This window comes from Lepisosteus oculatus, chromosome 19, assembly GCF_040954835.1.
Source record: "Lepisosteus oculatus isolate fLepOcu1 chromosome 19, fLepOcu1.hap2, whole genome shotgun sequence".
NCBI lineage: Eukaryota > Metazoa > Chordata > Actinopteri > Semionotiformes > Lepisosteidae > Lepisosteus > Lepisosteus oculatus.
This window is the reverse complement of record NC_090714.1, coordinates 10,049,747-10,065,127: the sequence shown is the minus strand read 5'-3', so window position 1 is coordinate 10,065,127 and position 15,381 is coordinate 10,049,747. Positions and strand designations below refer to the sequence as shown.

General features: G+C 37.1%; 1 protein-coding gene across 6 annotated transcripts in view; it reads left to right on the top strand.

Annotated features, from left to right (window-relative positions):
* Positions 1 to 15,381, top strand: part of radil (Ras association and DIL domains) — a 63,856-nt gene that overhangs the window by 31,547 nt on the left and 16,928 nt on the right. For all 6 annotated transcript variants that reach the window (XM_015360514.2, XM_015360517.2, XM_015360518.2 and 3 more), the window contains 2 exons: positions 3,153 to 3,265; positions 11,005 to 11,245. In XM_015360514.2, coding sequence (XP_015216000.2) covers positions 3,153 to 3,265; positions 11,005 to 11,245 — 354 coding nt within the window. The remainder of the gene's footprint in view (positions 1 to 3,152; positions 3,266 to 11,004; positions 11,246 to 15,381) is intronic.

Sequence of the window (15,381 nt, the reverse complement as noted above, 5' to 3'; positions counted from 1 at the left end):
CAGCATAACCCCTTAGCCTGGAGGGTTCCAGAGAAATACAGTATATTGGAGATGCACTGGTTGCTAGACTGTGACCATTATGCAGGTTTTTGTACATATCTCAATGTGGGATAAGTCTGATACCTAAGAATTGGAGAATCTCTTTACAGTTAATCTGTTCTTAACCTGAATAATGATCTCTTGCAGCAGCAAAAACACATACATGTTTGACTTGTCTCATTGCAGCTAAAAAATGTTAATGATGCATTCCCTGCCATCGCTTTCTACTACTTGGATGTATGTTGCCAGTGGAGAGGTGGCAGCCGAGGCTTGGAGTGCTGCAGCAGAAGCAGTCGTTTCCTCGCTGCACAGTGCCTCTGTCATTGCTGTCTTATGCTGCTACTGTGGCACTTGGGTAGCAACAGGAGGGGGTGCTCGGGATAGTGGGAGTGCTGTTGTACTTTACTAATTTGTGTGAGAGGGTGGCATGTTCACACAAGAAGTCACTTTGAATTATTGACCTTAGCTGCCCAGTTTTCAACTAGAGAAGAACTGAAGAAGCCAGTTAGCAATTGTGTGTCCCATTTGTGTAAATATTGATGATCAATGAAATGGCAAGAGTCTAGTGCATCAGTAACTCATTGGGCACATATAATATGTTATCTACATTTTAGAATGAACAGATAGATGTTGATTGTTGTAGTATGGTAGTATTGTTCTTTGGGATAAAAATTACAGAGTTTGTTGAGTTAAAATCTTAAAAAATTTGAAGACATGATTTTATTTAGCATGTAGAAGTGAAAAATGTATAACAATAACAATGCCCCCATACTGATTAGAGATGTCACCTGAAATAATAATAATAATAATAATAATAATTATAATTAATAATAATAATAATAATAATAATAATAATAATAATAATAATTTTCTACTTCAAAATTCAGCAGACCAGTCCAGAGAAACCAATCAACTGGTCATTTTAGGGACAGCCCACATCCTGAAAGGTATAGCATCACCACTCCAGTTCAGGGATATCACACTCATCTGATCCATCCACATCTACAATCATTTCCAGAATGCTGTAGAATTGTAGCTTATTATCTGCATAAAAACGTCTAGAGGCAGTTCAGGGGTAAACCTGAGTTAACAAAGTTTGTTATTGACCAATGCATGTTGCTTTATCCTTGACGAACCTGATGGCGACAATGTGATGACCACTATACCATTTGTTGCTCAGATGTGTTGAGATTGAGGGCAAGCTTACTGCTCAGCAATACATTGACAAAGACCTTGTACACTACACAATTGAGAAGCATTGATTTTTCAGAATAAGACTAAAATTACAATGGCAAAACATCAAGAAAACAGTGCCGAGACCTGGTTGTGGTCAGCATTTTTTCCTGACCTGGATCTGATAGAATATCTATGGGAATAGCTTGCCAATGGCCATTAACTGGAGAGAACGATCACCAATAGCCAACTGGCTGCAGCTTTACAGGAAGATTGGCAAAGCATCCCACAGCAGTCTGTCCAGAGGCAGGTGTATGCCTCAGCACTGCCAGGATTGTGTTAAAGATCAGGGAGATCATATCTTACCATGTATAAACGTGCCCAAATCAAACGTTGGCTTTTTTTTTTTTGTATTTTGACAGTGTGTCACATTGTATGTTGAAAACTTAACATGGTTTTCTGTATTTTGGTTCATATTTTGTCTGTTTGATTTCTATATTTAAAATATTTGATTAAGTCCATGTGAGTGTTGTGGTTCTTCCTTCACTATAGAAACTAGATGGCAAAGCTCCATGGCAAAGCTTTTTTGACACATGTAGCAGTTAGTTTTTCCATGTAACTGTTCCTTTAGGATGTTGCTTTCCAAAAAAGTATTTTTTTTATTTGACATTAAATATTACTTTGAAAATAATAACATAAGGTCTTACAAATACTGAAGAGCATAAAGCACTGTAGAACAGAGGACTGCATAACCCAGCCTCTGGAAACATTGGTGTGGTGATCCTGAAGTGATTTCCTCCAACTGTTTGAAGGAATTTCCTATTTCACATGGGAGAATAGACAAACTGACCTGAGCCTTAGTTACTTCACATTCTTTTTCCCACTAGTTTTATTACAGTATATATTTACAGACATATTTCCAGCTATTTGGATTGCATTTTTTGCACTAGGATAGCCCTTTTAGCCTTTATACTATAATATTTGTATTTTCTTTTTTAGTTAATGCTATTCTGTTTTTTCTCTCTCTTATTTCGGAAATCATTTTCTGAATCTTTCAAAACCATTTCTTTGCTATCTTTGCTATCTACTCCAAAATCTTCTATGGACAGGTAAACTGTTACATACTCCACTGTGCAAATCTTGAAACCAAATCATCCAGACATTTATCATTTAAAAAAATGTATTTTCAATAACCAACTTATTGTTCTTTTTTTCCATTTAATTTCAAATTGCTCAGGGTGACTATTTTTAAAACTTGCAGTGTATTCCTCCCAAGACATACTGGATTGAAACTTCCAGAGTTTGCATGTATGAGTTCATACAGTAGAATACATGCAGGATCTGTGGAAGAGATAATTAAGACACCTGAACTGTTGCTGAAAAAGCAAACCTGTGTTTCTGAGAAACCACAGGAAATGTTTGAATCTCTTTTCCCTTTCAGCTGCATTGTAAAACTGAGCAAAGGAATGGGTTGATGAATTGATGGTGGCAGTCTCTGAAATAGCCCAGAAACTCTTGAATGTTGTTGAAGTCAGTCACTCAGCTTGGTAAATTATGGACCAAGGGTTGATTTATGGAAGAAAAGAAAGTTATGGAAGCATGTATGAAACCCTCAGTACCGAAATTATTACATTTTGTCCTGCTTGGGGCATAATTTTATATGGCATCAAACTTTCCATATTGCCTTTTTGGTTCTTTTTTTGTGCCTTCGGTAGTAAGCTGAAATAGACTTGATTGGGAAATTGTGCAGCTTATGCGTATGTCAGAAGGCTCTGGGTGGCTTTAAAAGATAACTTTCCAGAAACAAAATTTATGTTTTCATTAAATTCTGTCCAGGTTGACTGCTTCTAAATGTCATCTTCTGTTGAAAGGTGGTTTAGTATTGTGGTGGCCTGCAAAATATCCATGATCTGATTTAAAAGTTTTTTGTTTATTTTTAGGCTCCAAGGAATCTCTGCTTTCCACTACAATATCAGCCAATGAGGAAGCCATGACAATCCTGGAGGAGGTGATAATGTACACATTCCAGCAGTGCATCTATTATATAACCAAGGTAAAGAAAGCAAGTTAGTTTTAAAGAATATGAAGCTCTCTCTCAGCGTTCATTATATGGTTAATCAAAGTCTAAAACAGTCATATAACTGTTGGTTCTTAAAGAGTGATGAGCTCATTATTACAACCATTCATACTCAATCTTACTGTATGTTAATGATGGGTATTATTTTTATCCTTTTTATTGTTTTTATTTTAAACAAAAATGATAGAATTATTTCATTATCTTCTAATAAACAAGTTTATATTAATGAGGTGACACAGGATATTCCCTGATCTTTAAAAAAGTAAGGTTTTATTAACCTGTTCTGAAAAAGGATCCATTATAAGGTGTTGAATTTCTACAGTGCCCTGGTAAAATAAGACAGCCAATTGTTAAATATCTGATGAGGGCTTGAAAATGGAAATGGAAGTTTTTCAGGATACACCAAAATATTTAATGAACTAGCTGTGTCAGTGGTATAAATTGGGATGTGAAGACATGACCACCACATACTATTACATCAAACCAAGTCTAATATTTACAGTGGATAAAATGTGTGGTCTTTATCTCCCAGTAGGTCTCATGGTAAATTATAAGTGGTGAAGCATTGTACGGCACATTAATTACAGAGTTGGGTTAATATTGTTGTAAGACCATTTTGAACAAATGATACATTGCACACTATTCCTGCTGTGCCTACTGGGGTTATACAGTGCAGTGCTGTAAGGAACTGCAAGTCTAAGAACACTGGAATTCTGCCAGTGCTGCTCACCCTTGATACCACCAATAAAACTTAGCATGCCTTGCTGATACAGTATATGGGCAACTGAGAATCTTTTTAGCAGCACATTTCTAATGTTATTCTGAAAACAGAATTGCAAAATAGACAAAAGTTGCTTCTTTTCTCTATAGAACAAAATACTCTGTTTTGCACACTTTTATATTAAATCTTACTGAATATTATGCTGCATAATATGGAAGTAGCATAGATAATTCTGTATTTTGAATACCTTTATATTTCTTGTAAAAATCTTTGGATTTTTCATAGCAGCTAGATGTGCTGTGAATTTAATGGTTTTTGTTACGTCCCAAATGGGTTTAACAAGGCATGAGGTGAACCTCACACTGAACAAGACTTATTTACTCCATGTACCAAACATTTATTAGAGTTATTTCCTCTCTATATTCCCCAATGGCAGCAGATGGTTATCAGCCTGCTGGTACACAGAGTCAGGTGCTGGCACACTCTGACACCAAAAAGCCTTCCTAATCAGCAGTCTTATGTGTTCCTGACCACCTGGTGTGAAAGATATTAGCAGCTCCATCTTTGGAAGTTGCAGACAATCCACTGTCGACCACCAGGCTGGAAGGTTGTCTGGACCGAGGGGTTTAGTCTGGATGAGACTGTGGCAGAATGTGAACTCCAGTTCCTCTGACCACCTGCCAAGAGTTAAATCCCTTTGACCTGAAAATGGACTGCCTTAGCATGGGAAAAGCAACTGCAGGGGACATCTGAGTTCTATTCAAGACATACTGTAGGTTTCCTATGGAGGCCATGGAGTTCCAATGCAAACCTTGTTTAGAGTCATTTTCAAGGCTGTTACTGTTTCTGCGAAATTTGGTCTTTTATACAATACAGTATGTTCACTACTCTATATACAGTTGATCCATAAACTAATAAAAATAAAATGGTGCCAGTATTTCTCTTTTTCAGCTTGTCAACAAGGACACTTAATAATATTGTGTTAGTTTCACCCTGCAACTCACAACTGGCAACCCATTGAAGCTAGGCAGGTGTGAGCCTGGTCAGTACCTGGATGGGAGACCTCCTGGGAAAAACTAAGGTTGCTGCTGGAAGAGGTGTTAGTGTTGCCAGCAGGGGGTGCTCACCCTGCAGCCTATGTGGGTCCTAATGCCCCATTATAGTGACGGGAACACTATACTGTAAAAAGGCGCCATCCTTCGGATGAGACATAAAACTGAGGTCCTGACTCTCTGTAGTCATTAAAAATCCCAGGGTGTTTCTCGAAAAGTGTAGGGCTGTAACACCAGCATCCTGGCTAAATTTCGCATTGGACTTTACCAATCATGGCCTCCTAATAATCCCCATCTGTGAATTGGCTTCATTACTCTGCTCTCCTCCCCACTGATAGCTGATGTGTGGTGAGCGTTCTGACGCACTATCGCTGCCGTCGTGACGTTGTCCATGTGGACGTTGCACACTGGTGGTGGATGAGAGTCCCCATTACCTGTAAAGTGCTTTGAGTGGAGTGTCCAGAAAAGTGCTATATAAGTGTAAGCAACGATTATTAATTATGTGAGTAAGACTGGGTCCTTCAGACTGGCATTCTGTTCAAGGCCATTGTTTCACAACTTGACAATCCGTGCCCCTAGCCTTTTGGATTCTAGGCTAGCTGCCAGTGTATTTACAATGTGCGTGTGCTTTTTTGGTCATAGATAAATTGTATGATAGTCAATTAAGTCAACAAATAACTAAATTCACATGCGTTTTAGCCTTGGGAACTCTTAGTTTAGGAGAAAAGGAGTTTGTATGCCTTTCTCTTGAAGTATTGTGAAATGAATTGTGAAATACAAAGCCCGTATCGTTGCTACAGTCTTCAGTGAAAGCATGCTGTATGTTGCATTTTCTTCAAACTAAACAAGTAATTTTGTACTGTTATGTGGGGTTGAATGGGAAGATGTAACATGTACCAACTAAATGCAAGGCAATAGTTGTTCATGCAGTCACAAAAATGGGTTTATGAACTACCTATGGTTAGCAGTACCTTATAGCTACTGGTGCTTATTAACAGACTTTGTAGTCAGGGATAATTTACCAAAATCCTTTTAAATTAATTAATTAATCATAGAAACCAATAAAAATTATAAAAAAATGTGTTTCTCATAACTTTAGACTTATTTAGTACATTCCACTTGGCAACACACTATCACAACATTTGTGAATAGATGAAAGAATTTGATTTGTTTAACATAAATGTTATGGCTAACCCCCCAGATAACTAAGGTATATTATGAGTCTCTCTCCAAAGATCCTTTCAAACACTTGCAACACAAAGAAAAGCTGCTTTCTAATGCACAATTTCCTCACACACTTGATTTCTGAGATGTATTATGTAGCCTGATGTGTGTCATTATCACCTACTGTACCTTCTCTCCACTTCTTCAGATTTGCAATTCAGCTTTAATAATTAGAGGAATTGCACCCTTTTTTAAAATTATTTTTTACTTTGGAAAACAAGGATTGACATTAATCATTATAGTTAGATTATGAAATCAAAGTTGTAGAAATTGGTATTAAGTCTATGTCTAAAAAGTTCATCTGAATTTTACATGCAATATAAAGAAACTTAATAGGTTAACAGGATTAACCTGAGCCCAGTGACTTTCAAGTATCTCCACTGGGAAGGGAGACAATGTGACTTATGCCCCATCTGTTCTGTTGGAGAAGCTATAATTGGTGCTGTACAGCTCTCCTAATATAAATTTTATGCATGCTCTTAGGCTGAAACCTTATCTGTGTTATGGGTGTGTGTCTGTTGTTTGCCAGGGCTCCTGAGTTTCATTATGAAAAAAATCCTTGGTTATGAGGTAAGGAAAAGGGTTGTTGTCAGTAAATTATTAAAATAACCTTCTGTACATACAGTACCTGCTCTAAGCCAAAAAAAGAAGGTATTGGGAAAAAGTAATAGCCTTCATGAGGAGTTCATTTGGATTAAGAACTACTGTGGAAATCTGGAATTTTAACTCTTTTTTTAAGTCTTAACTGTTTGAAAATGTTCATTAAAAATATTTTATTGTTTAAAAGCTTACGGGTGTTGGTTTAATACCTTGTATCTTATAGATAACATTTATTTTTTAAATTTTGCCTTCAAGATATAACATATTTCAAGGTTAAAATAAAGTAGTTATAGTAGGTAGACTATAACAATGGAGTGGAATTTTATTCTTCTTATTATTATATTATTCTTTCTAATTTATATCAATGAGCTAGATTTTTGCATAGTTGGTAAACTAGTCACATTTTCAAAGAACACCAAAACAGAGGGATTAACTAACACTGCAGAAGCAAAAAAATATATATATATATTCAAAAATTGGGCTGAGAGCAGAGTGTTATATGCAGGTAGTAAGTAAATACAGGGAAAAACTGGGCTTGAAGAGGTTATTTTAAAAGTCTGTAGCTGTTGACAAACCATTTCCTTTTTGTAGTATGAGGGGAAGAACTAAAGAAGAGGTAAAATATTGTTAGCAGCAGACATTACAGAATCAATTACAGTGCCAACTGTGGAAAACTATTTTGCTAACAGTGTTAACCTGTATATTCTGGCAGACCAGAAATCTATGAGAGCTTGAACATGGCATTCCTGAAATTCTGAATACTGATCAGGCGCATTGAGTTGATCTGAAAATATGACTAGTTTACTAACAATGCAAAAATCTAGATCATTGATATAAATTAGAAAGAATGGTTGTAATGGCTAAACTGTTGGAGAGCTTCTAATGAGAGTACTAACTTGTATGTGGAAGACCAATTGCATACTGTACATGCATGATCCAGAACTCAGAATGACCATGGGTTTCAATAGTTCAAGCACTAATACTACAGGAATAAGTTTGGAAAGAGCTAGTTCCATTGCTAGGTGACCACAAGATGAAAGTTCACTGTTTACTCATACTGCAGCTGCATGAGATCTTTAGTAACTTGCAACAAGCTGTAGACCCAGCTTTCTCATTCATAACCATCTTATATGCTAAGCCACTAGACCTCCACACTATTATCAACTGGATGCATGTCAATAACATCACCAGTTGGAGATCCCATGGAGTATTGGAAAGATGCACATTTGAAAATGGTTCCTTTTCAGGCTGGTTTAGAATTTTCTACAACATCAAGCAAGTGGTATATTGGAGTCACTGTCACATCAAGTGCTGTTTGCCACATTGGTGTTGTTGATGTGAGATACTCTATCAAGGGTGGTCATCACTTTGGACTGCAGGGCAGAACATCCACACTCGATGTTTGATGCTGCTGATGCACCACAAGCCAATTTCCAATTGCCAAGTTCCAAGGCCCATCTACTGCACCAGCCCATCATATCATTGTTAATCTAAATGTGTCTCGGTTCCAGTAGAGCGGATTAATGTCCACAAGTCCAGAATGTTCACAATGACAACAGAGGTCAGTGTCCCATATTTGTAGAATGCAGTGACAAATGTTGAAAAACGGGCTCCATCTTGGTCCCCGTATAACTTATTAATCAAGTTTTAAAAACCAAAACAAGGGAAAACAGATTTGTAAGATGGAAGTACTGTAGCAGGCCTTCTTAATTAATCACCCAACACAGATCAGATTCTTTTTGTTCCAAACTCCTTTACAGTGTGCACTTTACACTACTACAGAATGTTTTTCAAGTTCAAGTTCCCGTTTGTTTGTCATTCCAGCCATATACAAGTATACAGTGGAATGAAATATCATTCCTCATGGGCCACAGTGCAAATACAGACAGGAAAAACAGGACACTAACATAGACATTGTAGACTGGATACATATAGTCCTAAGTGCAGACAGTGCAAATTCCTAAAGCAAATACATAATACAATATCCACAAAACACTGGGGAAATTATATCCTGTTTCTGGAATTGGAGTGGGTGCAAATAGATTCCAGGGTGTTGAGGAGCCTGACAACATGTGGGAAAAAGCTGTTACAGAGTTTGGTGGAGCTAGCCCGTACACTGCAATATCTTTTTCCAGATGGTAGGAGGACAAATAGTTTATGGGAGGGGTCATCTACTATACTAAATCCCTGTGTATGCAGCGTTTGTGATAGGTGAGAGAAATGGAAGGGAGGGAGGCTCCAATGATCTTTTCAGCTGTTTCCACAATTCTTTGCTGGGTCTTGTGGTCTGAAACGTTGCAATTTCCAAACCAAACAGTGATACAGCTGGTCAAGGTGCTCTCAATGTGCTTCTGTAGAATGTGGTAAGAATGGGCGCGGGAAGGTTTGTGCTCCTCAGTCGCCACAGGAAATAGAGACGTTGCTGTACTTTCTTGGCTAGGGAGGTGGTATTGAGGGACCCAAGTGAGGTCATCTGTAATGTGTACACCAAGAAACTTGATGCTTCTAACTGTCTCCACAGGGGAGCCGTTGATGTGCAGTGGGGAGTGATCAGTGGTGGGCCCTTCTGAAGTCAATGATTATCTCTTTAATTGTTTACATTAAGAGATTGTTGTTTGTGCACCAGTCCACTAGTTGCTCTGCCTCCTCTCTGTATGGAGACTCATCGTTGTTGCTAATGAGGCCCACCACTGTCGTGTCATCAGCAAGCTTGATGATTCAGTTTGAACTGTGCTTGGCAGTACAGTCGTGAGTTATCAATGTGAACAGTAGTGGGTTGAGCACACAGCCCTGGGGGTTCCGGTGCTCATTGTGATGGTGCTGGAGATGTTATTTCCGATCCGGACTCTTGAGGTCTCTTGGTCAGAAAGACCAGAATCCAGTTACAGAGGGAGGTATTAAGGTTCAGCATGATCAATTTTTCTATCAGCTTCTGGGGGATGATTGTATTAAATGCTGAACTGAAGTCAATGAAAAGCATTATTACATAATAGTCTTTCTTATCCAGGCGGGACAGGGCCAGGTGAAGGGCAAGAGATACGGCATTATCAGTAGACCAGTTGGGGCGGTATGCAAACTGAAGGGGGTCTTAAGGGTTAGGGAGTCTGGACTGTCTTGATGTGGCTCATGACTAGTCTCTCGAAGTACTTCATGATAATTGGTGTGAGTGCCATGGGGTGGTAATCATTGAAGCAGGACACTGACTTCTTCGGCACTGGTATAATAGTGGTGGTTTTGAAGCATACGGGGATGACCGCCTCGCACAAGGAGCCATTAATATATATATACTGTACAATATATATGTGAGGACATCAGCTAGCTGTTCTGCACATTCCTTGAGCACTCAACCAAGTATATTATCGGATATACCTTACGTGGATTAACTTTGGCTAGTGTCCTCCTTACATCATCTGCGGACAGCCAAAACACCTGATCATTGGGAGGAAGTGTGGTTTTCCTCACAGACACAACATTCACTGCTTCATACCGTGCATAGAAGTTGTTCAGCATATCCGTCACTGGCACGTGAGGTAGTCCTGTAATCAGAAATGGACTGGATGCCCTGCCACATGTGCTGCATGTCCAGGAAGTGGCCAGGGATTTTCCGTGCTTTGCCTCCCTGATGGCATGGGACAGGTTGATCTAAATGCAGCATCACGGGTTCTTAGCAGTGCATGGACCTCTGCAGTCAGCCATGACTTCTGGTTGGCCCGTGTGATGGTGGATTTAGAGACAGTGACGTCATCTATACACTTACTGATGAAGCCAGTTACAGATGCTGCATACTCCTCTAAGTTGATGAGATGCTCATAGGTAGCAGCCTCCTTGAACATATTCCAGTCTGTGTGCTCAAAACAGTCCTGTAATGCTGAGATGGCTCCATGTGGCCATACTCTGATCTGTTTCAGAACTGGTTTGGTGTGTTTTAGCAGCGTTCTGTATGCTGGAATTAGCATAACAGAGATGTGGTCAGAGTAGCCCAGGAGGGGGCAGGGAAAAGCCTTGTACGTATAATTTGATGTTATAATTGCAAAAAAATGTTAGGTTAAAAAAATAATAATCAGATACCAAGAATACTGTGATTAAGTCTAGTATGTTTTTGGCCTTTTCCATTCCAGTCTTTGTATGTTTCTCTGCCTGGCCTCTTGGATTGCAACCCTTTCGCGGCAGACAGTAGTGACCCCTGCTGGCGAGGCTCGGGAATGCTCCCTGAGTCGATTCGTAAACTGCTCCAGATCCTTCAGACAACCCAGGACCTGCTCCAGCAGTACGAGGTCCACCCTGAGATCCAGTCCCAGATGTTTGCATACCTGTTCTTCTTCTCCAATGTCTCTCTCTTCAACCAACTCTTAGACAAAGGTGAGGCTTCAGCTTGTTTTCCCAAAAGGGTCCTACTTCCTTTTAAAAGACACAAGTTTGTTATTATCAAATACAAACACCAGAGATCATTTACACATTATACACTAAAGTCCTACTTTGCAATTATGTAATACAATGCCTGCTTTCTTAAGCCTTGACTAAAAGTGTCTTCTTGTAATAACTTCCATCATTTCCCCAAGCTCTTTATACCTCCAAATCCAATTTATTTGTTCTGCCGGTACTGTATATTGGATTCCAGATAAGTCCTACATAATGATTTCAACAACATTTTGATTTTTCTTTACCAGAAAATCTTTAAGCAGAAAACAATGTAAAAGTAAAGCAGCACCTCCTTTGCACTGGCTTTAATCACCTGGGGCAGTTCTTTATGACAGAGTCAAATATGAGCTAGATAGTGTTGAAGAGCTGCATTTTTATATGACACTGCTACCTTTCCAGTAATCAGTGTTGCCACCTCAGAATAGAAATACCTCATTCACTAGTAAGAAAAATGGAGCAACTTAATCAAACAAATAGAAGGTTTTTACCAACATGCTTTACAGTGCATTAATTTAAAGTGGGAGAGTTAATAATAAACTAGGGATAGACTATATTGAAAGAAGTATTAAAAACAACAGAGCTAGTGGTATTGAAATGTAACTGTTGTAGTTTCTGGTTTGTTGTGTTGTTTCTCTAAATCTCTAAATTTAATCTCTAAAAAACATTTGATACTGTATGTTCCTAAAATCCTTATTGCAGAACAAATAATGTTCAAGAAAAAAAACCTGGAAATTGCATGGGAATTTCACAGAAAGTGACAAATATATGTAATGCATCTGAATAATTATATATATATAATATAATGATTTATATAAGTTTATATAATATTTATATAAGTTTATGTAAGTTTTGTTATAAAGTTTAATTATTTCATTATAAAATGTTGTGTTCTTGCATGCTTTTGTGCTGTGTGTGTTTTGCTATTAAATGGTGTTAAATAAGACTTAGCCAATTTTCTAAGACAGTTTAGATATTATACAACCAAAACCTATAGATATGTAAACCAGTATCTATATATATGTTAACGTCTCTCAGCTGCAACAGCAATACACAAATCTCTAGTACAGAAATCAGGGAGAAAGATTATTCTGATCTTTTAATTAGAACATTGTGTTTAAAAGGGCATAGCATAATGGCTTTCGAGTCTTTTGGCAATTATTCCAAGTACTGTAGTTCTTTGTCCAGTGAGATGTTCAGTGAAATCAGAATGAAGCTATTAACCAGTGTATTGCATTGATGGTATAGTAACATAAAACACTCTGTGCCAATAATAAAACCTGCGACAAGCAATGGTTTCAATAAAATGAAATACCATACTGTTGTTGCATTTAAATGTTATGTTGGACAAAAGAAACAAGTATAAAATTACAGCAAAACGAAAGCATCTCCTAAATTTTCATATGACTCTCCACATAACAAAATAGCTAGACTTTGAGTCTCGAAGGAAATGAGCCATCGACAGATTGAAGTCTTAATGGGATGGATCTTCATAAGCCAACATTTTAACTAATTCTTTTAAAGTTGCAAGGATCTGATTGCAGACATCTGCATAAAATATTGGATTGGTAATTCCTTTTTTATCCCTCACCTGTGACTTTAAACAAACATTAAGTCATATTGCACAATATAAAGATTTTTATAGCTTAGATTTTTTTTTAATGTCATCCATCCAGCAAATCTGCTTCATTACAACTTAGGCTTCATTTAAAAAAATCTCCTGCAGCAAATGCTAACTGTATTGTATAAATTACAGAGCGTAAAAAAGTACCCAGTGAAGATGGTGATTTTAGTAGTCAACATTTATAATAGCTAATTTGACAAGGCAATGAGTGGAAGATCTTTGTAGGTGGGTCTTAGGTGAGGGGCAACTAGTGTTCATAATGCTGTAGTGGCACTGGTATTTGTAATAAAGAAAAAGTATTAACAACAATTGCAAATCCAGAAAACAATTAATCTGTTGGAATAGCACCCAATCTCTATTTTAGTTGTTTAAGCAACAATATGTCTGTGAAAATACTGCCTAGTTATAATTTAATTAAATACTTATTCATAATTCACATACTTAGCCATAAAAATGTAGAAGAATCTCAGTCATTTTTAGAGGTTTTATAGCTAAGAATGAATAATTCAGCACCATACACTATTGTCTGGGGATGTGAATTCAATGACATTTTTCATAAAATGTTTCAGTAGGATTAGTTACAGAGTTTTTTGTTTATAGTAGGATTAGTTACAGAAAATATTTTGCTGTGTTCCACTGGAGCTTGTAATTATTTAGTATTTTGAGACAAATAGCATTCCTTAATCCGCAGGTGCAGTAAATTGTGTTGGTCATCTCAGACTTAGCATCAAGATAAGGTAAAATACTTCCAAAATGTACATTGCCCTACAGATTTATTCATAACCTTGATGAAACAGAAGCCAAAAACATCATATAACAGAATGTGTTATGGACTGGATAATGTGTCTTGCTTTAAACAATTTAAAATTGTTCCTCTGTTGTTGTAATAGCTTTAAGTTATATTTGTCATAAATAATTGAATTAGAGAAAACACAAGAGTCACATTTATATTATATCTAAGTATTCCTTTAAATAAAATCCAATAAAAACTGATGTACAATAACATTCTGTTCCTTGAAAGGGCAATGCTTTTACTGTAGATTGAGAATTGTGTAAGAGAAAATAGTGATATAATTAGTGGAGTACCACGGGGATCTGCTTTAGGATCACTCCCCTTTCTAATGCATATCAATTATGTAGATTCTGGTTTTGTTAATAAATATTCAGGTTTCAGGTAGTGAGGGGAAAAGTTGCCTTGTATATCACACAACTAATTAGCGGAGACCCTGTTACATATATATAGTTAAAAGTGTATGATAATATTAAGATTACACTGTAAAACCACATTTACAATAGTCTTGAACAGGAAATACTACAATGGGTCCATATCCACGTATTCAAAATCCTTAATGGTATGGACAACAAAAATCCATTGGATTTTTCATAATCAAAATTGAAATAGAAAAATACAAGTAGAAACCATGTGGAAGTACATTATAAAACAAGAAAAGTGGACATGTCTGAATTTTGGAAGATGGCTTCTTTCAAGAAAAGGCTGGATGAGATACTTTAATCAGTTACCTACTACCATGCTTTATGGGATGAATGCCCTCCTCTCATTTGTAAAACTCATTTGTATGTTTTTAATATCTTGTTTTCCTGTGGTATAAAAGGAGGTGTGACATGGAAGATGCATGTAACACCATTGTTAACGTCAGGCAGCTCTTTGAAGACTACATTCAAATTGTTATTGACCTCCACAAATTGGGTTATAGCTAATTGAAATACTAAAAAATAATGCATCCCCTTCCACTGTAAGTTTCATAATTAAAACCAATTAAGGTACTAGTATATGAGCACCCCTACAGCAGTAACTGTATAAGACTCTGTATAAGTCTCAGTGTAAGTGTAACTCACCACTATGTGCTGTGAGACAAGTGGTTTGGGAAGCAACTGTAAAGTCAAAGGCAGAAGTGAAAGATCTCCAATATGCGTTTGCTTGATGTCACCTTCATGAATTTCTGAACTTTAACTTTCTGAGAAAGTTTGCCTAGTGCAACACTTCTAAGATTACAGCACTGTCTTTTGCTTTTTTCCAGCATAACACATTTCCCAATCTGTAAATAATTCTGGTTTCTGATGTTTTTTGTTCCTGCTTCATTTTCGTGCATAAATCTAGAGGTCACTGTACTGTATGTGTAACTAACTACTTTAATAAAGTGCTTTGGCATTTTGACATCTTGGGGGAAGACTGAAATACTACAGTAATTCTATCATTTGAGTTAAAGTATGTAATGTATGAATGTATGTGCCTTGTTGAATACTGTAGTTTGATTATTTTTGTTAAGATTGTCATAAATGAAAGGTTTCTTTATATAAAATATATTCTAACTAAGAATAGATGGTGTACTTCCAAAGTTAATGGGCCAAAACTGTCCAGTCAGTCAAGGTGGTAAAAAATCATTCATTAAATTCCTACCTGTTTAAGTGGTTCCTAATCATATTTTTATCATGC